The sequence below is a fragment of the Miniopterus schreibersii genome (genome assembly GCF_964146895.1).
Source record: "Miniopterus schreibersii genome assembly, chromosome: 20".
Classification (NCBI taxonomy): domain Eukaryota; kingdom Metazoa; phylum Chordata; class Mammalia; order Chiroptera; family Miniopteridae; genus Miniopterus; species Miniopterus schreibersii.
The window spans coordinates 15,360,727-15,380,993 of record NC_138122.1 but is presented as its reverse complement, the minus strand read 5'-3'; the positions used below and the strand labels follow the sequence as shown (position 1 = coordinate 15,380,993).

Genomic DNA, 20,267 nt, shown 5'->3' with positions numbered 1-20,267 from the left:
TGCCTCTTACCTTCCTAGACCACCCCATTCACCCTCCTGTTCTCACTATTCCTACCTTGCCCAGTTCTTCTTCTTGGACTTCTCATTTTCTGAACTCCGGTTAAATCTGTTTAACTGTCTCTCTACCATTAAGCTCCACAAGGGTATCCTTTCACCACTGTATCCCCAGGGTCTGAGGCTGGGCATGGCACACAGTAGTGAAGACAACAGGAGTGAAGTATTTGTGGAACAAATGGGTGAATGCTGGCAGCTGAGACCTCAGTGGGAACACAGGTCTCCTGGGATCCCATCCCCACTCTAGGTGCAGGGGTGTAGAATGCCTATCCTCTGGGTCGCAAAGACTCCCATAGCTGAAAAACCAGACTCAAGGGAGCCGGTAAAGTAACGTACTAACGTTTTTAATACAGTCTGATCAGATAATTCACATCACGAGGTCAACCTGGGCTTGCTCACATGTGACACAACCGAGGTACACAATGTCCCCACCTGCCAGCTTTCTTGCTTTCCTGGCTCCCAAAAGCACTAAACCCCCTATCTCCCTGACCAGACTGGCATTTTTAAAATTTTGCATAAAACTATTTCTTCCATAGACTTCAAACAATCAACTAGCCAAGTTAATTATGGTACATCTAAACAAAGTTTAATACTAACCCTAACTTGTGACTGCGGTTTACAAAGAGCTCTGTATCACCTGGGATAGCTTTCAGTAGCAATTCACTACAACTGGTCCTAAAAAATAATAACAATAATAATAATAATTAGAGAATTAAAACCCAACAGCAAGTTGAATGGTTAAAATCACGTAAGAACTGGAATTTGGGGTGGGAGTGTCCTCAATAGCTAAGCTTGTCCTAGTAGCAAAATGCTAGCCTCCAAGCAGGGCTCAGAAAGGTTTGGGGCCCTCCAGGTCAAGGGTCAAGCTCATGGGGCTCTAGGAGGACACTCACCCCATGGTCCATGGGATGCTATAGGCTTCCAGCTTCCTTAAAGACAGTTGGGCATCAGAGTTGTGTAAGTGGGTGGAGACCCTATTGTGTTTTCTTTTGAAGGATATGAGATGGGGGAATGAGGGATTAGAGAAGTGGGAGGGGACCAGAATGCCATAAGGTGTAGGTTTGGGGTGGGGTTCACTAAGAACTGAGCACCAGGAATTCCAGCTTCCGCCCATTAGAGAAACTGGGACTGGTGTTGCCTTGAAGGCCTATGTAGTGTTTCCTGCCTTTGCCTCATACTGGGTCTCGCAGATACTTCTGCAGAGTATCAGATGAGGATCTATTTCTAAAGACCATTGGGGGAATGGGTGGTGGAGAGGGGTGGGATGATAAGGTGGGGAGCGGGGTTTAAAAACGAATAAAAACCTCAGCTACAGAACCCAAAGACATCACTTCCCTCCGCATTCACAGCATTTCTCAGTAGTCCCCAGATGGCCGTTTCCAAGGGGACCCAGCATCTGCCTCACTTCCCCTCAGGCCCCATGGGCTGCTGGTCAACCTCAGGATCTACTAAAGATGATGCAAACGCCGACTGAACAATTTGAAACCCAAAGGACTCGAGGAGAGACATGTTCTGCTGGGGAGAGAAAGGTGAGCCGAGGGCGGGGCCCAGGTCCCCCAGAGGGCCCCCGAGAGCCCGGACATGCACCTTCTGGATGTGTTTGTTCAAGTAGGACTTGGAGCGGAAGAAGCTCCCGCATTCAGGGCAGGGGTACTTCTTCTCCCCGTCAGACTCCATTTTGTTTTTGGGGACCGCCATGTCACAGGAGAAGGAGCCATTGGTGCTCTGTTTCTCTGGCGTCTTCAGGTCACTGGCGTCCGAGAGGTCACCATAGGAGTCGGAGCTCTCAATCGGATCCTGATGTGAGCATTTCTGGCCTTCTAGGAGAAAACAAAACACAGAGGAGAGATGAGGCCAGGCTTTGGACATGCCCCCTCCTGGAGGGGTTGTGAGGGGCCAGCTCACAGGCCTGTGGAGGGCAGCCGACAGCCATCCACTGTCCTGGCAGAACCCACCGAGGTTCGGCTGGTCAGTCAGGGAGTCTGGTGTGTACCTATGTGGGTGAGACAGCAGGGCCCTGGGGCTGCCAGCCTCCCTTGCTGAGCACTCTTCATGCAGGTGCACATGTACCGCTCACCATCATCTCAGCCTGCTTCAAGGAAGGGGGTACAGAGAGGGACCTCCACTGCTTCTGCCCAGAACAACTCAAAGACCCCCAACTTGTAGGAGCCCTCCTGGGTACCTCTGAAGGTAAACTGGCTGCTCTGACGATGCGGAACAGGTATGTCAATGGCCTCACCTCTGCACCAGACTAGCTGCGCCCTAGCAACGCAGAACCAGAGCCGCAGGGTCCTCAAGTCAGCAGACGTCGTTGATGGCTGAGAAAGAAGCCAGTCCTTTTCCCAGTGCTGCAAACACAAGCCCTGCCCTTACCACTTTATTTCTGCCAAAACCTTTCCTGGGCAAAGTGGCCAAAGCACAGAGATTAAAAGCAACTTCAAACAACGCAGCTGGCTATCTGTCCCTACACAGAACCCAGGACAAGCTAGACCTCAAGACAACCTTCACTGCTCTGCCTTGCCCAGCCCACAATGGAGTCCTCCACCAATCAGCAGCTTCCTGCCTGGGTTCAAAGAGCCATGCCGGGAAAGGAGGTCTGTGATGGGAGCATGGAGCATGCCATCTCTGCCATCCACCAAGCCCCTGGCATTATCCCCAAGGCAACAACAACTTGAAATACCACAGAACAACCTGAATCAACAAGTGAAGGTGGGGCTTAGGGAGCTCTATGCAAACCAACTCGGATCAGAGGCGGTTAGGTAGCTTGTCAGGTAGCTCATTTATCGCCATGCATCTCACAAACTTAGCCAGAGGCCCTCTGAAAAGGGCATTCATAGAAACCAGTCACACCTATCAAGGAGGAGGCCAGCCCTTGGCTCCCCCTGCCCTGCAAGGTCAAAGGAGAAAGCATTCAGCACAGCTCCACACCACCCTTCAAGGGCCACAGGCAACAGACAAGCCCAAAGTAATTCATCATGCAGGGCTCCTCTTCCAGCCCTGAGCCTGGGACATCCTTGCAGGGCTCCAGATAGCAGGGGGCTGGCCAGGAGCAAGGAAGGAGGGCTGGGGAAGAGGAGGCGGGGGCTGGATCATGGCAGTGCCCTAAAGCTTCACTCACTGCCCTGGAGTGAGATACCCACTGTGACTCTTGTCCTGGAGGCCACTGCCACTCAGATCTCTGAGCCTCCTTGAGGCGGCCAGCAAGCCGGCAGCCTTCCCGCCTCCCCACACCCGGCCCAGCGCCCCCACAACACAGTCTGCGCAGAGAAGCAAAGTGCAGAGCAAGGGGTCGCTTGCCTTTGTTGCCATAGGTCCTGGCGCAGTGGAACGCTGCTCCCCCATTCGGTATGGGCTCCTGGTGCCTGGAGACCTGGGGAAGGGGAACACCGTGGTGGGTTTTAACATGGACCTTTAAGTAGGAGGCAGAGGAGAAACCTAAACAAGACAAAAGGAGATGAGATCCCGCGGCCAGCACAGAGATACCTCTGCTTCCCCCAAGCCTCTCCTCTGGCCGCTCCGGCTAGCATTCCTAGGTCAGCTGCACCTAGAAGGGGCCCCTCCTTGGCTCAAAAACAATTGCAACCATGGGAGCCACCTGGCTCAGGATGAAGGGTGGCACTGTTCTTGAATCAGTTTCTCTGCAGAGCCCACTCTGCAAGGCTGCAGTGGAGGGCCCAGGCCCAAGGATGGTCTGAGATCCTTCTCCTGCCTCTAGGCTTGCTTGACACCTCAGTAAAGAGTGGTTTGAGTAGTCCCACAGCCCCAGGTTAGCTGGAGGGACCACAGCTAGAAATGCAGTCAGAAAAGCACACGGGGCTCCAAAACAGCCACGGGCCGCCAGCCAGCAGAACGCTTGCTAACACTTGTAAAAGTAAATGGTACAATAAATCAGATGGAGGCAAGATGAAACACCAAAGGGACGCCTCCAGGAGCACTCCTTCTATTTATTAGGACATGTTCTATTCTAACTTTTTAACCTTCAGAATAACTGGACTTGGTAACTTGGTTTAGAGGTTTGAAGAACAAGAAAAATAGGAAGTTACATTAAAGGGGTGTAGTCATCTCTTATTCGTGGTGTCTTTTTGGTTCAGTTTTGGAGCATCCATCAGGTTCACTTAAGGAAGAAACAGGGATGATCTTTGTCTTTATTTTGTGGAAGGACAGTCCAGCCATCTTGGAGCTACTCCAGCCCAACACAGATCCTCCGGTCAATCTGAGCTGTGTGATATCTCAGGCTGGGAAGAGTAGATCTTGGGCCAACTTGCACACCACCCACAAGTCTGAGGATATGGAACCAGGATTTCGACTTGGGTCGCACAGAAAGGAGCTGTGTCATCAAACCCCGTTTATGGTCAAGGATCAGAAAGTGCCTTCAGCAGGAAGTGAAGCTTTTTAGCATAAGGCCCACTTGGAGGGCCAGTGCCTTCATGATGTCCTTTAATTCACTAGGATCTGGCTGACATTCTTAGGTACTTGCATTCCTTTTGAAAATTACAGCTACAGAATAACAATGGGATCCATTACTATAGGGTCAGAGGCTGAAGAGTACTATGTAGTGTCTGCACGAGGCTCGTTTTAAAAAGTCTGAATTGGCATGGCCTTTGGAACACTGCTAGAACTACAGTAAGAGTTCACCTACAACAAGTGGTGATGGTGTGCCAGGGCCTAGCACATTGTACATATTCTGCAGTATTCCCCCAACCACCCTATGAACTAGGAATTCTTATACTACCTATATTATAGATGAAAAAATAAAAGGCTTGGTGAGGTTAAGTAACTTGCAGTCACATGTATAGCTACTAAATGGCAGAGTAGGGACTCCAGCCCCAGGACCGTGTGCCACATGTGGTCCTTAACCACTGGGCTGACTCTTTTTAATGGTTCCCGTGTCTTGGCCCTGGCCCTGGTCCTAGAAACATCCCTTGGACTTTTGCAATAAGTTTCCTTATCACCATTTACACTCATGCATTTCTCTTCCATTAGAATGGAAGCCACTGATAGGGGCTGCCCTACAGGAAACTTATTTAACAAACACTCCCCTGGCAATAGAGCTTGGTGTTTCTGGAGGAAATGGGAGACTGAGTGAATTTTCCTTCCTTTCCTGACACAGCTACTTCACAGACCCACTTGGGCCAGATGCTGGTGTCCTGCGCTGCTTGGCAGAGCAAGTTGTCCTGTGCTGTGACAGTGGTCTGCCTGGGGCCAGTTACAGGGGACAGACTGGCTTATCTCAAAACATTCCAAAGAAGGAGGGTATAGTCAGGAGTGAGCAGATGAGGCTAATGGAAGAGGATCTTAGCAACCTGCTGGGTGCTGTGGCCCCAACAACCAGCATAGATATCACTCATGACTTTCTGATGATACGATGACGCCACTTTAGAAGGGAATTTTTGTTGTTGTTTTTTAATCCCTTGTGAGGCCTCTGAAGTGGTATGATGTACCCAGGCAGGTCCACTGCAAATCAGAGGGGATGGGAAAGGAGGGAAGGAGCACCAGGAATTATTACATTTATTCCTTGTGGGAAGTGCTATACCAAGAGAATACAGCAGATGCTCAATGAAAATTTGCTTTTTCCTGAAAAACAGTCTGAGAAACACATGGCTGGGTCCTCTTGACTTTACCCAGCTGCAGACTGTACTATCTATAGCAAAACCACATGGCAGGGTGGTAGGAGTGGATCCACAGCTGCCACGTAAAGCCCAGAATTTAAACACAGAGCAACTCAGCAGCCAACTGTTGGGCCAAAACAGAAGCTGAGTTTCTGAGAAGAAAACATCTTTAATGTCAGAAATAGTTGGAATTCTGAACTCAACTGCCCATTCACCACTAATTAACCAGAACCAGAGGAGGCTTGATCCAGGCACCAGAATGATGGAGACAATGAGCACACATGTGACTCCACAAGAACCAACAAGCCACCCTCCCTTGCACTCTATAGAGATGAAGAATTTATTACCAAAAGGCTACTGCTCCTCCATTGCATTTTCTTGTCTGTTATGCTGCATTTCACACTCCAGAGCAAATACTCCTTTTGCAAGTTCCACATCCGTGCGGGGTCGGGAACTGCCTTCTCGTCGTCCAGACCCTGGTGAGGCCTTACCCAGCTGAGCAGGGCCACCGGGGCACTAAGTCGGTTTGTATCAGCTCAGTCTGGGGGAATGGCAGGCTGTCTGCACCCAGGATTGGCATTGGTGACAGCTTGTACGCCCACCTCTGACTGGGAAGACTTCCTCTACCTTTGAAGCAATGATGTAGGAGACCAGATGTCTCTCTCACAGGCACGTTCCCAATAAGCAATCCCTCTTCCTCGTACCAGTACATATGCATACATACAAAGACCCTGCTATAGAAATTTAAAAAGCAAGGAAGAAAATTATGGTGATCTACCAGATCCTTCTCTCCTTCCCACTGATCAACTTAACTTGATGTCCTCAACTTGAAAATGAGGGCACAAGCTTTTCTCACCATCATACTCTTTCCACCACAAATTATCTTCCTCTACAGAAGGTCTGACCCACATCCTGATATGTCTCAAGGACAAAAACAAAGTCATCTGTCTCAAGTGTAGGGCTAGGGCAGTCAGGCTGCCTCTAATCCTTTCCTTCTTCACAGGCAAGACTGAAAATGGCAGATCTATAAGTAGTTGACTGCTTAAGACTTGTTGGGCCCTGGCAGGTGTAGTGCAGTTAGTTGGAGCATCATTTCATGCACCAAGGGGTGGTGGGTTCAATTTCTGGTCAGGGCACATACCCAGGTTGCAGGTTCGATCCCTGGATGGGGTGGGTACAGGAGGCAACCGATCAATGTTTCTCTCTCACACTGATGTTTCTCCCCGCCCCCCTTGCCCTCTCTGGAATTTAAAAAAAAGGGGGGGACTTGTTCAGATTGAAGGATCTCAGAGGGCACTTGGAAATTCACTTGATCCAACTTCAACCGTCTGACCAGCTGGCTGACATTAGCCTTTGCTCAAACCGTTGTAGAGATGGGAACATTCATGTATTCATGCAGCTCCTCCCTGAATTCACAGCTTTGTTGGCGCAAGTGAGCAGGGCAAAGGACGACCCAGAGCTTGCTCTCTGCATTCTGATTCCAGTGCCTTGATGTCTTTGGTGTTCTTATTTTCTTCCTGGAAATACTACCTTCCTCTTTTGTTTTTGTATTTTTCCCCCTGGAGGAGTCTCTTCCTATTTCTGCCCAAGAAATGAGTCCAGAGGTAGAATCCTGTTCCTTCTCTTCTGATAAAAAGTGAAATTGTTTTCTCTTCCTTCCAAGGACCCAGGGTGGGTTGGACCAGAGCCCTCTTTTATATTCTTGGAAGAATGGGACTTCCTGCTCTGACTCAGACCCAAAGCAGTTTAGCTTATGATCCAGACGTAGTCTTGTCTTTTCTGAGATAAGGTGGTCTCTGTTTTTACTCTTCTGGCGTCTCCATCCCAGTCATGTAGCCTGTGGCTGCTGCCCAAGCCCTCTTTACCAGCCCCAGGAAAAGCAATTACTGACGTAAATAGTTGTTGGCTTTGCCACATCAGCTGTCTCGTAACTGGGCCAACTTGCCCTGCTGTTCCCTGCTGCTCTCAGCTCTTCTTTCCTCCAGAGCCGAGCCCCCAAGGGCTGTAGCCCTGGGTTGTCCATCAGTTCTTGCCCCACTCCGCAATCTGGGCTAGGCTTTCTGGGTTTCCTCATTAGCATCTTTCTCCACTCTCATTGGTTCCTGCTTCTGGGCTCTGACCCATTCTCAGGCTAACTTCAACCTTAAAAACTTGATGAAATGCCTGAGGATGGCATGTTATAGCAGGTGTAGTTATTGGGGGTGCTGTCAGGAAGCCAGGTTAGGATGAAACGAGACAGGAAACCTTTTCTAGAGCTGAGGCAGCCACGGTCACGATGATCAGTCACAGCCTGATAATTCCCTGTATGCACAACCCCACTGCTTGCTACCCAGGGGAAGTTCCTGCCAGAAAGGGCTCTATTGACATGTCAGAAAATAGGACAGATGCTTAAGCAGCTTTTATTACCACCTCCTTGCTTTCACAGCAGGTTTCTTGGTGATGCAAAGAGTGACATCCAGCGGCCTTCAAGGCAAACCCCAGGTATGCAGTCCCAGGGAGGGGCACCAAGAACACCCAGCTACTCAGCATCTCCCTCCACCAGCGACCTCAGGGCACATGGGGAGAGCACAGGTACCCAAAGATTCCAGCCAAGGACTGCAGGGTTGTTTGTTCTGCTTGGTCCAAACCAGAGTGTCAGTGAGCTGTCTTTCCTAACACTGTTACAAAGTGTAAGGATGGGCCTCCCAAGTGTGTAGCACCTTGTGGGGTTCAGTTAACTTTCATCTACCTTGTGTGCCAGGATCCTCATAACAACCCTCTGAGGTGGGCAAGGGGGGTGTTCTTAACCCCATTTAAGAGATGAAGAAACTGATGTTTAGAGAGAGGAAGGGAAAGCTCAAGGTCACATAGTAGGGTGAGAGGGGCTGGGATTAAACCCTAGGCCCCCTGATTCCTGGTTCAGTATTCAATCCATAAGCCACACCCAAAGCTTCCAGAAGCATTGGGACAAGGATGTCCCAGGAGATAGGACTCCCCAGCAACGTCCACACCTGGCCAAAGCAAGCACACCGTGCAGAAGCATCCTCACACCCACTACAGACAGCTGCCCAACCTCCTTCAGCAGAGATACGGCACAAGCGTCCTCCACAGACACTGTGCTTGCAAAACACAAACTTCAGCCCATCCAACAGCCAACAAACAAGCCCTGGGAGAAGCTCAGGTTCAGGACAGGCCTGATTTCATCCAACACGACACCAGGGCCACAGAGCCAGATGCCACCTAAGCCGACCTCGGCAGCAAGCACGCTACCCTGCTCAGAACACCTTCCATTCTCTCATCAAGGCCACACTCTACCTGGGTTTGGGCTTTTTTCTGATCTTTTGTGCTAAAAAGTTTCTGACCCTTCTCCATCTCTAGACTCCACCTCCTTCCCTGGCTGCTGAATTTCACATGCCAGTGAATCAGCCAGCAAAAGCTCTCAAGCAGGAACCCTTTTTCTCCCACCTCTTGGGGCCTAATGACTCTCCCACCAACATCAATAGTTCAGTAGTATCTACCCTGCCACCTGAGCAGCAGATGTTACAGGCCCAAGCTTGGTAACAATACTCTTCCTGTTCCCACTTGCTGATCTCCTGGGAACTCTCATTCCAAGCATCCTAAGTTTCTTGGGAAGGAAGGGGTGGCAAGCAGCTAGCTGGGTGATGAGGGTGTTTATCACTCAGTGGGAAGGGAAGGCTGGCCGTGCAAGGAATGGAATCTGAGACAGGGTGGTCAAGAGCCCCCAGCCTCCCACACAAGCTCAGGCCCATACTCTGGAAGTGAGGAAACAGCAGGGAAATTACCTCGGTTACAGATACTGCAGAAGTTGCTGGGCCCCTCGCTGTGCTTCTTCAGGTGGTCTGCCATGTACGCTGCCCGCAAGTACTTCCCACACACCTGGCAGGGCACTTTGTCTTCATGACAGGCCAGGTGGGAGCGCAGACGGTCTCGGGTGGCAAAAGAAGCATTGCAAGTCTGAGGGCAGAAAGGAAAACAGGATGAGGGGAAAGCCGGCATTCCACATCTGACTCCTCACCAAGCACATTGAAACAAAACCATTTCTGGCCAACACATTTGACTTCCTATATAGAGAACTTTAGAATGTGGCTCAGGCTTTATCCCCAACATGCCAGCTAGCTGCTCTATTTCCCACATGAAACACCCGAGTTGGAATTCTTGGTTCCAATGACTACCACAACACTGCACACTAAGTTCTATGCTCCCCTACAAAATGAAGATTAGGCATTTGTTCATTTGTGAACATTAAGAACTGACATCAGTTGTACTGACTATAAGAGAATTTACAGTAGAGTTACTGGCATATAAACAGACCAGTCTCCCTGTTCTCCACCCTGGGTTTCCCTAGTTGCTTTATACAAAGAATTCAATTTACTTACTTTATTCAAAAGTGGCGTTAGTCCTGGCCACAGGGAAATGGAAAGGAAAGGCAGGACAAAACACAGAGATTGCTCTTCATATTCTATTGAGTTTGTATTGAAAAAGCAGCCCATAAAATGAGAGTGTCAGTTCTGCTAACGTGACAATGAGCAGAGAGAAAGTGGGCAGAGGCTCTGGGAGCATTTGTGAAATGTTAAGTTGGGGAAGTGCTGGTAATAACAAGGAAGGTGATACTACCCTGCATTGACTGAGCACTCATTCTGTGCCAGGCAGGCACCATGTTTAGCCTTTTAGAGGCACTTATCTCATGAGGTCCATCCTTACAGCAGCCCTCAGGGGCAGGCTGTTATCACCTTCCAAGAGTGTGGCCATAGAAAGTTGTGCTGTGAGCACCAACTCACAGCCAGGTCCCAGGGGCGGATGACTCAGGCAATGAAGCTCAGCACCCGCACCCTGGGAGGGCAGGCCCAGACCCTGGGCATTTCCTGTGCCTAAGACCTAACTCAGTCTCAGACGCTGATCTCCCCAACACCCTTTCCTCAGTGGAGGCTTGTACAGGCACCCCGGCCTTGGAGGTCATGGAATGTCAGGAAAGCCCTCAGAAGAGTTGTCTAGTGACTTTCAAGCTATTTTGGTTCTATGGAGGTGTTTCAGGGGTTCTAGTCAAGTTTGACTCATTTCTCTTTGTCCATGTTTACTGTTTTAGAACTGCAAGAGAAAGCAACATTCACCTTTAAGTGCATTACAAGTCAAATGTTAACCCACTGAAGACCTGCCACCTTGTTAACTTGCTAGAATGGAGATGCTCCTACCGTGTCTGTTTAACAGAAGCATATCCTGAGGTCCCGAGACCTCAAGGTAAATCACCATGTACATTTATCTATCTCCTTAGTGTACAATGGAAAGCAAGAAACAAACCCATGTGATACCGTGGAGGCAGAAGATGCCACTGTTGTGTGCATGAGGACAGGCCTTGCTGTTCTGTCATTATCTTTTAAGCAAATGTTACAAATTTGGACAGAACAATTTATGCTAATAAAATAGTGCTTTTGTTTTATATATTGAGTTTATCCATTTGACAAATGAGGAAGCTGAGTTTAGAAAGTGATTTGCCCAAAGTACATGATTCAGTTACTAGCGAAAGCAGCAGTCTAAACATCCTGCCATGCCAAACCAGTACCCTACCACTCCTTCCAGCTACCCTGGGGTTCCTGTCTTCCCTGATTTACTACTGGGCAGATGGAAACCCTGAGAGGATACAGGACAGCCAGCCTGTGAGCCAGCCCCTGAGTCTGTGCTCTTACCATCTCTAGGCTCAGTAGAGGTTGCTTTTCTGGTCAGTGAAAGGTGCTGATACTTTTTAACAGTGTACTTGGTAGCCAGGACTCCCGAAATGGAGAGGTGACAGGACTGTGCAGGGAAACTTGAACACTTAGGTGCCTCAGAAAGCATTGTGGATGCTTGGTCTCATGGCCACAGGTGGGCCCCACCTCAGTCTGGGACTTCATGACCCAATTATAGGTCATAGTGGGGGTAAGGGGTGGGGACTGAATTTCCACCTAGCCCACCGGCCTGTGAACCAGAGCAAAGACTGCAGTAAACACCCTCAGGAGGGTGCACCTGCCAATTTATCCACAGTCAAGAGCCAGCTTTGCCAGCCAGTCACCTAACCACCACCCCTCCAGTGATGAGAGGCAGTGTGGTCTATGCCTCAAAACTCAAAGGAACTAAACATGGACCAGGTGTGAGAAAATGCAGCTGAAAGCACGCATTGAGGATTCTGTCTCCTGCATTCCCTGGGAGTGGGTGCCACTAGACAGGTATGAAAGAGATGCCTTGTTTCTCTTGCCAGCCTTCTTTGGAGATCTGTCCTTTAAAGCACTGCCTGTCATACTTTGCTACCTAAAGATAATGGGAAGCCAAACCTCAATTATCCACAAGTGGATTATCCATCTGGAGGATTAGCTAAGCAAAATTAAAATCCCAGACCAGGCTGACTCCCCCACCCCATCCGCCACTGATTATCTCTCAAGGAATGAAAGCTAACTTCAGCCTGAGCAAACATAATTAAGAATGTAAATCTGCTGCTGAGAAAAAACACACAAACACAACAAAAACTTTCACTGTGTCACAAAGCCAAACTGAAGTGATTGTTGGCTTTTCTGTGCCAGAATTGACACTTTGTAGCTGAGTCCCCAAGGTTTTCTGAGGGAATCTTAAAAGTGTATGAGTCTGAGTCTAGATCTGCCAGAAGTTCAGACAAGACAGGATGGAAAGAAGCTGGTCACACGACCCAGGAGAGAAGGGACATAAAAGAGTGGCTGAGGGAGAAACATATCAAAGAAGGGGACACCTAGAACCGCCATGCCGGGGCGACTCAGGCACTTCCCTTCTGGGAGACAGAGTGAAGACAGAGGGACCTTGATGGGACAGGAGTGAGCCTGCAGTAGCATGATCTGATTGCCAGTGGTGCTCGGAATGGCCGCCCTGCCCACAGCCCTGTGTTTAGGCAGCTTGCTATTGTTAAGCACATATGCCAGGTCCCAGCCCAGCCACCCTGAGCTTGGCTCACCTCTGCTCATCACCATTCCACACTGAGCCCGTCATGCTCCCTTCCCTCCCCCGCCAGTTTCTCCCCATCCCAGACTTCCTAAAGCTTTTCTTTCTAAGGGTTGAGCAGCTCAGAAATGGAGCCCAAATGGTACCAGGGACACTAGTGCACACCTGACTTTTGGTGGCCTTTGAAGTTTGCCAGCTTCAGGGGTGTCCTAAGTGGCCTTACCACAGCCCTAGAAAAAGTCTAAGGGCAATGCATGGAGGCCCAGCACCATAGGCCTTGCTGGCCCCCTTCTTCCCGAGGGTGTCAGCTCCCTTACTCCCACCTCTATTCATTCCTCCTCTAACGAGCTATTCCTCCAACCCAAGCCACCCCACTAGCCCCTGAGAAGTGTGGGCACTGGAAGCAATGGCAGACAGCTGCTCTAGCCTCTCAGCTTCAGGCTGAGCTCCAATAGAGGAAATGTCCTAGCCCACTGCACCCATAGATGCAGCAATACCTGGACAGTCTGGGCCAGTTAGGGACACTCAGTCCCCCAAGGAGACTTTTGTATCACTGCCAAGCCTGAGGGTTCATGCCCCATCATTCAGATGGCCTTTTCACTCAAGCTGTGGCACTAGTCTCTGTAACTGGCCCCTCTGTGGCATCAGGAGGGGCTGAAAGGTATATGCGCAGCTTTGCCAGGGGTCCCAAGGAACCAACTCCCAGAGAACCATCTCTTCACCTCTGAAGCTTTCAGAAGATACACCATGCAAAACAGATGCCCCTGCTGGTTAACCAAGCCCAGGCACACCTGACTGGCCAGCCCAGTACATGAGAGCCAGCATGTCTTTACCTGCTGGGTCATAAGTAGAGGAGTTCTGGCTATGGGCTGGAGGCAAGGCTAGCAGGTTTGTGAGAATGCTTGTTGGATGCGGTTCATACACCGAGGGACAATGATGTCAGTGTTATGACACAAACCAAGGACAAAACACACAAAGCCTCAAATGTTAGAATTAAAACTTTTATCATCACTCCTGTTATCCCCGCGGAGCCTGCGGGGGCTAAAGGGCATACCATTGGGATCCAAGAGGGGGGTCTAAATACATCTGCTTTATCAGCCCCCAAAGCCACATACTGGGGTGACCCAATACAAAGCTACTGGTTAGTTTAGTTCCTAAGCAGACCTGCTAATAAACTTCAAAACACAAAAGTCTAATTCACTAGCCAGAAATGAAAGCAGGACCTGTCTAAGTGGGAAGGGAAGGGGAGGGCAGTGGGGGTTGACCCAGTTGGAATTGCACCAGTCTCCTCTAGAGGGGCATTCACTCCCAGGGTGGGGGAGGGGTGGCCAGGCCCCTTTCTAGAAAACCTCTGCTTTAGGGGAGGTGATACCAGGGGAAGGGAAGCATAGAAGCCAATGGCTTAGTTCCCAGGAATGCACCAACCTCCAAAATCACCTAGGCAAGGACAGACACCCAGGGGTACCTGGAGCCTGGGGGGGAGGGGCAGGACCAAGGAGCTTCTTGCTATCCCCATCTGGGTTCCCTGAGTTGGGAAAGACTCTCCTTGGGAGGAGCCAGGCATGATGGGTGGGAACTACTCTGCTGGCCTCTCCCAAAAGCAAGGGTCTCAGAATAACCGCCACTCCTGTTCCCTCCACAGAAAACCCTCTCAGGAGGCCAGGCTAGCCTACAGGCCACTGGGGAAAGGCCCGGCTGCTCTCTGGGGCAGTCCAGCCCTGCCTCAGATATCCCGGAGGGGCTGGGCAGAAGAGAGCGTTGCTGGAGTGTGCTGGGCCCAGGTTTTCGAGGGCTGGGAATGATTTTTTTAGAGAAAGGGAAAAGGCGGTGTCAGGAACCGAATGGGACGACCTCCACAAAGCAGGCTGGGCAAAGTCCCATGATGGCAGGTCGCTAGGAAGAGATTCCAGGGGCGGCAGGCCGCTGCTGCTCCCAACCCACACCTGGAAAAAGGGCAGAGAGTGCAGGTTACCCCCCCAGGCCACCGGGCACAGCCCCACTGCCCTCCGGGCTCCTCCTACTCTGCCAGACTGCTCAGCACACTACCTGGGCGAGTCAGAATGTGCTCCGTGATGAGAAAATCAGAGACAGAGAGAAGGCAACGAGGCACAGATGGATCCCAGCAGCCCAACCCCTGGATTATCGTCCTCAGGAGAGGCTACTTAGCCTGGCTTCTGTGAACACCATCCACGCCTGGCCCCTGGGGGCTCTTTGGCCTACCTACAACACATCCATCCCTCACTACAGGTCTCCCTGAACCCTCCCTCCTCGCCACCAACAGGATAAAGAGAAGCAGGGTACCCTCCCAGAGGTTGTAGTAAGAGTTCCACAACTCTGGCTCCCCCTCGGATTGCGGGAACTTGGCACAGGAGAGGGGAGGTAACCAAGGAGAAGAAAGAGGCATGTTTTCCATCTACACAGGAATGATCAGTGGCCAAGAGGAAACTCAAGTTTCTGGTTGCCACAGGGCCCCCAGACATTGTTCCAGCAGACAAACCAAGGGTGAGAATCCTGCCCAGCCTTCCCTACCAACTGCTACACAAAGAGCTCACAGGAGAGTAAACCACCTTGCTCTCCAGTCCTCAGAAGGGTTAAACCAGTGCCAGTGCTTGGGAGATAAGACCACCCACCCTCTCCACCTCCTCCACCCCCTGCTTCTTGTGCCCTAACCTGGGAGGACCCAGAAGGAGCTCCAACTTGGGTCAGGCTGCCTGACAGACAAGGGAAAGAGTTGTTGGCTGGACCACCAGAAGCCCTTTACAAACCCTTCCCTCCCCATGGTGGCTCCTGCAAGATGCTGAGAACCAGAAGCCGGGGCCAGTGGGGTGCCAGTGCCCCCAGGACAACACTTGTGCAGTGTGGCCGACCATCCACAGAGCTGGCTAACACCAGGAAAGGAAAGCTAAGCAACATAGGAGAGTTGGAGACAGGGTGGGAACCAGGACCCAACAACAACGAAGGAGGGGACATCAGCAGTGGGGGGGGGGGGAAGGGGGCCAGGGGGAAGAACAAAGAAGAGCAGACGGAGGGTGGAGGGACAGAGGAGGAGGTGTGCAAAGCGGTGGTCAGTCAGCCGGCCCAGCACACACATCAGCTGGCTCATGGCCCGGCTTTGAGAACAGCATTCTCTCAGCCCAGCTCTGCCCTGGCCCAACCCCTACCTGACACTTGTGAGGCCGCTCAGAAGTGTGCACCTGCTTGATATGTCCGTTCAAGTGATCGGGCCTGGAAAAGAGAGACCAAGACAGCCTTTAAAATAAGACCTCAAAAAATGGGGCCACAGTCTTGGCCAGACCCCCCCCTCCCACCCCAGCATGACAAAGACACAGTCACCACCCAGCTCTGGTTCCACAGGCCCAGGCCTCTCTAGAGGGAAGTGAGTGTTTGTCTCTGACCTTGCCTACCCACCTCCCCCCACCAGAAACTCAATGATTTCTAGGACCCAAGGAGGTGGCTTTAGAATGAGACAGGGCTGCCTTGCTGCAGCCTTTCCGGGAGGGGGTATGTGTGATTCATTGTCCAGACTAAAGCCCCTTAGAAACTCAGTATTCCCCTCCCCCAGCCTCTCCTGCCGGCAGCCAATGAATGCCACCCAGATGGAATTCAGTCCCCAGAGGCCAAGGGATGGAGCCTAAGTCCCCAGCTGGGCTGGTAAGCCAGATGCCCGCCAGAGCAGGTGGGCAGGGGTTGCCTGACCGGTAAGACTGGTTCCTGATTGGGGCCCCTCTGAGGGAGTTCTCCATCCCTAGGTTCCACATACAAGGTCCTCAGTATCCAGGCAAGTTAAAACCAGCCTTTTATAATGTATATTCTCTTAAGAGGAGAAACAAAACCCTCCACTCCCAGACAAGTCCTCAGTTCCCTATCAGGATCACTAAAAAGTGCATCTAAAAAGACATCCTGCCCCCCTTCCTCTATGTCCTGAGAACATAAAGAGGGCCAGTGAGTTCAGTTAGGCTCTGGAGCCACCATGTCAGAGCTGATCAAAGATTTCGGTGTTAGGAAGAGACTCTGGGTGCCAAGCTCTGTGCCCTGTGATCCCAGGGGGCTGTGAGGGGCAAAGCTGGAGTTCACTGATCTATGATTGCCAGTGCTGTGTGCTGGGGGATTTGGTGGCACAGAAGAGTAAGGAGTCCAGGATGCACTTGTTTCTGTTTCAGCGTCTCCCTCGGCAGCCATTCAAGCGGGGAAAGTCGCTGGAGGAGCCCAGCCTCCCGCCCCCAGAGGGGGCCCCACGCCTGGTGCCGGAAACACAAAGGGAGCCCAGGGAGAAGAATGGTGAGGCCCGGTGGCTGTGGCCTGAGGAATCCAGGCCCCTTCCCACCAGGCCCCAAGGAAGAGAAACAGTAGGGCACTCCTAGTTCCAGAGAACTTCCCTGAGGGAAGAGAAAGCAGCTTCTTGGCTACACCATCTCAAAAGCAAGGCTGTTAAAACACTCCCCAAACCAGACATGCCTCTCTCTTATAAGGTCAAGTGACCCCCACACTCCCAGATCTTGGCAAGGAGCTGTCTCATGAATCAGGACTAGGGCAGGTCATGGGGGGGGGGGGCATTTCTCACCTGGAGAAGCCTTTCCCACAGCTCTGGCAGATGTAGGGCTTGCCCACGGACCCGTCGTGGGACCGCACATGGTAGGACATGCGATCTTTTCTCTTGAACCTCAGCCCACACACGGGGCAGGAATAGGGCTTCTCTCCTGAGTGGGAAAGCTTGTGCCGATTGAGATGGTACACATCACGGAAGATCTTGCCGCATATCTCACATGCCACCTGCTTCCTGGTCCTGCTCCTCTTTCTGGGGCCATCGGGGTCCTCAGAGATGGGTAGCCCATTCTCACCCAGCCTGGGAGGAGGAAGGTCGATGTAGCCCAGCTGGAGGCTGGTGACACCATGCTGGGCCTCATGCTGTCGGAGCCGGTTGGCATCAGTGAACACCTTCCCACACAGGCCACATGGAAGGATGCCTGCCTCCCTCAGGCCCCCTGGGGACCCGAACATTGAGTCCAGCAGGTTGGCCTTCCTTGGGCGGCCCCGGCCTCGTTTGCCAGTCAGGGGAGGGGCACTGGTTGCCACATTGGGGAATGGGGAAGTCAGCAGTTGGGGGGACAAGGGTCCAGCCACCATGGGCAAGCGGTCCACCCCAGGTAACACAGGCAGGGAGGCTTGGCTGGCAATGGCTGCACCAGCTGCCCGAGCTGCCTCCTCCTCCGGCTGCATGCTGCCTGCGATGCCATTGCTGTTGGCTGCCAAGGCTGCCCCGTTGGTCATGTCCAAAGGGAAGCCCAAGTCCGAGGTCCCAGGGGGACGAAAGAGCATTATGTCAGCCCGGGCAGGGGGCACCAGGATCTGCACATTGGACTGTTTGATGACTTCCTGGCAGATCTCAATGACCGACCTCATCAGCAGGAACTTGGCAGCCGTCATGAGCTCGGGGAAGCTCTCCAGACGAACCACGATACGAGAAGTGTAGGCGAAGTCCAGGATGTCCCCAAACACCTTAGAGCTGATGGTGTGCATCTCCAGCTCCCGGCTGCCCCCAGCCCCGCTGCCCGGGGCCGTCGCTGCGCCCCCCACGTCAGCGGGACCCCCGTCTGCAGCTCCGCCATCGCCCAACTGGGCACTGAACACCGACTCAAAGTACTCGCTGCAGGCGGCCAGCACGGCACGGTGCGCTGGAAAGCTCTCATCTCCCACCCGCAGGAGCACGTCGCAGAAGCGCCCGCCGTTTTTGCGCTGCTGGTTCAGGTTGTGCAGCATCTCGGTGCTGTGCCTGCTCACCTGGTAGGTGTAACAGCCCGACGGGCCGCAGGAAGCGTCGTTCACCCGCTCCATGGCCGCCGCCGCCGCCCCCTCCCCACAAACCCGGCCGCGGCACTTGCCCGCCCCCCTCCCTTCCCCTAGGCAGCGACAAGAGGGGCGCAGCGGACGTGTCTACACTCCCCACACGTGTCGGCCCCGGGCTCTGTAGTCTCGCAGGTGCGCCGAGCGCACACGCCCCCTGCCCGGATCGTACTGTCTAGACTGCAGGGCGCACCACCCCCCACATAGCGGCCCCTACCCCTGCTGGATCGCGCGCTCCTCTCTCTTCTCCGCCCGCCCGCCTCCCCTTCTCGGTCTACCTCCGGGGGTAACAGAGCAAAGAGGTGCGCCCCTCCTGCAAACGCGCCTGCCACCTCCCCTCCCGCCCGCCAGGCGGCGCCGGCGCGCGGCCAACAGGGGCGCGCGCGGGGAGGAGGAGGGGTCTGCCGCGCAGGCGCGCGCGCGCGCCGCGGCTTTTCCCGGGCCCGCTGGGGGCGCGCGCTGCGTCCCCTGCAAAGCGCGAGCCGGGGCGGGGGCGCCGGAGCAGAGGGAACAAAAGGCGAAGGCGGTGGCGGCGGCAGGGCGCGCACTGGGGCGGCAGCACGGGCTGGGTTCCGAAGCCTGGCGGGCGGAGGAGGCGGCGAAGGCTGGAGCGGGCGAGCGGCGGCGGCAGGGTGGGCCCTTCCCCGGGCCGGGCGAAGGCGGCGGCGAGCTGCGGCCCCGGGCTCCGTGCGTTCGGAGCGGAGGAAAGATGGCAGCGGCTGCACTTCCTCTTGCACTTTCACCCCTGGGGGGAGGAGAAGGAGGGGGCGATACCAACAACACCCCCCCCTCGCTTTCAGGAAAAAAAAAAAAAAAGAAACGGCGAGCTTGGTGTGGGGGCCCCCAGCGCCCCCGGCCCTGCACGTGCGCACCCGGATCCCTGGCACCGGCCGCCCCGCGCTGCAAACTTTCCACTTTCTTTGTGCCGAGCGCCCCCCCCCTCACCCAGCCGAGGATGCACGTCCCCCCTTCCCTATTTATACAACCCCCCCCGCAGCTCCGCTCCCCCCGCTTCCTGCCCCCCCTCCTCATTCTCCAGCTCCGCCAATGCTAGCGCAGCTGAGCCCCCGTCCGGCCCCCGCCTCCCCACCCCACCCTCAGGGCCAGGGGCTGCAGTCTCAGCCCCCCCGGACCAATGCAAACGAAGCGCCAAGCCAGCAAACCAGGTCCCACTGCCCCTCCCTCCCCGCCGAGAGGCGGCGTGCGGACCGGGCGGGGGGAGGGGGACTGAGGGGTGTAGATCTGGGCCCCCAGCCCCAGCTTTCGATGTATACCAGTAAGTGAAGCGGGCTTCGGCTACCCTTCAGAGCCCACCTTTGATGCGCGAAATACCCAGAAGTCGCCTGCCGACCGCCTTCCCGCTCCCAAGCCTAGAGAGCCCGGGGTCCTGGCTGGGGGCAGGCCTAACCTCCGGAGCCGCTTCTGCACCCCGCGCACCCACCGATCCAAAGGGGCTGGCGCGCCCGAGAACTGGGGAGAAGAGGCCATCGTCCAGCCTCTCCCCCAAATCGCACGCCGAGCCTTGTGCCCCGGGGAGCGGATAGTCAACAGCTCAGGAAGGCAGCAACATAGAGGCAAGGGCGATGGACAGGAGCAGGGATCCCCGCGCACCCCAGCAGCCCCTAGAGAAGTGAGGGTACTGGAGGGTCGGGGAGCGCCCTTCGGCCTCTTGAGGCTGGGAGCATCCCCCATCGCCCCCGAGCGCTCGGGCAATAGGCCCCGCGGGCAGGCCTTGGCGCTTTGTCCGCGGCTGGCCGGAGGATGATGCCGCGCGCGGGTTGGACACCGAGGTTCGCCTGCCGGGGAAGCGCGACCGCCGCCGGGCAG

General features: G+C 53.7%; 1 protein-coding gene and 1 long non-coding RNA gene across 9 annotated transcripts in view; one reads left to right on the top strand and one right to left on the bottom strand.

Annotated features, from left to right (window-relative positions):
* Positions 1-11,097, top strand: part of LOC308549832 — a 28,101-nt gene extending 17,004 nt beyond the window's left edge. For 3 of the 5 annotated variants that reach the window (XR_013997794.1, XR_013997795.1, XR_013997796.1), the window contains one exon: positions 10,747-11,097. This is a non-coding gene — a long non-coding RNA (uncharacterized lncRNA). Of the gene's footprint in view, positions 1-8,088; positions 8,145-10,746 lie in introns of all 5 variants that reach the window. The other 2 variants (XR_013997797.1, XR_013997798.1) reach the window with 1 other exon arrangement.
* PATZ1 (POZ/BTB and AT hook containing zinc finger 1) lies at positions 383-18,776 on the bottom strand. 4 transcript variants are annotated; one of them, XM_081122887.1, is made up of 5 exons: positions 17,161-18,494; positions 15,761-15,824; positions 9,446-9,617; positions 3,352-3,489; positions 383-1,874 (listed from the first exon to the last, which is right to left on the bottom strand). In XM_081122887.1, exons 1-5 carry the CDS (start codon positions 18,429-18,431, stop codon positions 1,456-1,458), a joined length of 2,064 nt encoding a protein of 687 aa, XP_080979013.1. In that variant the 5' UTR covers positions 18,432-18,494; the 3' UTR covers positions 383-1,455. The 4 variants fall into 4 exon arrangements, with proteins under 4 accessions (XP_080979013.1, XP_080979011.1, XP_080979010.1 ...); XM_081122885.1 differs by having other exon boundaries at positions 3,352-3,424; positions 17,161-18,493; XM_081122884.1 differs by lacking the exon at positions 3,352-3,489 and having other exon boundaries at positions 17,161-18,776.
* Between the last annotated feature and the right edge of the window lie 1,491 nt (positions 18,777-20,267).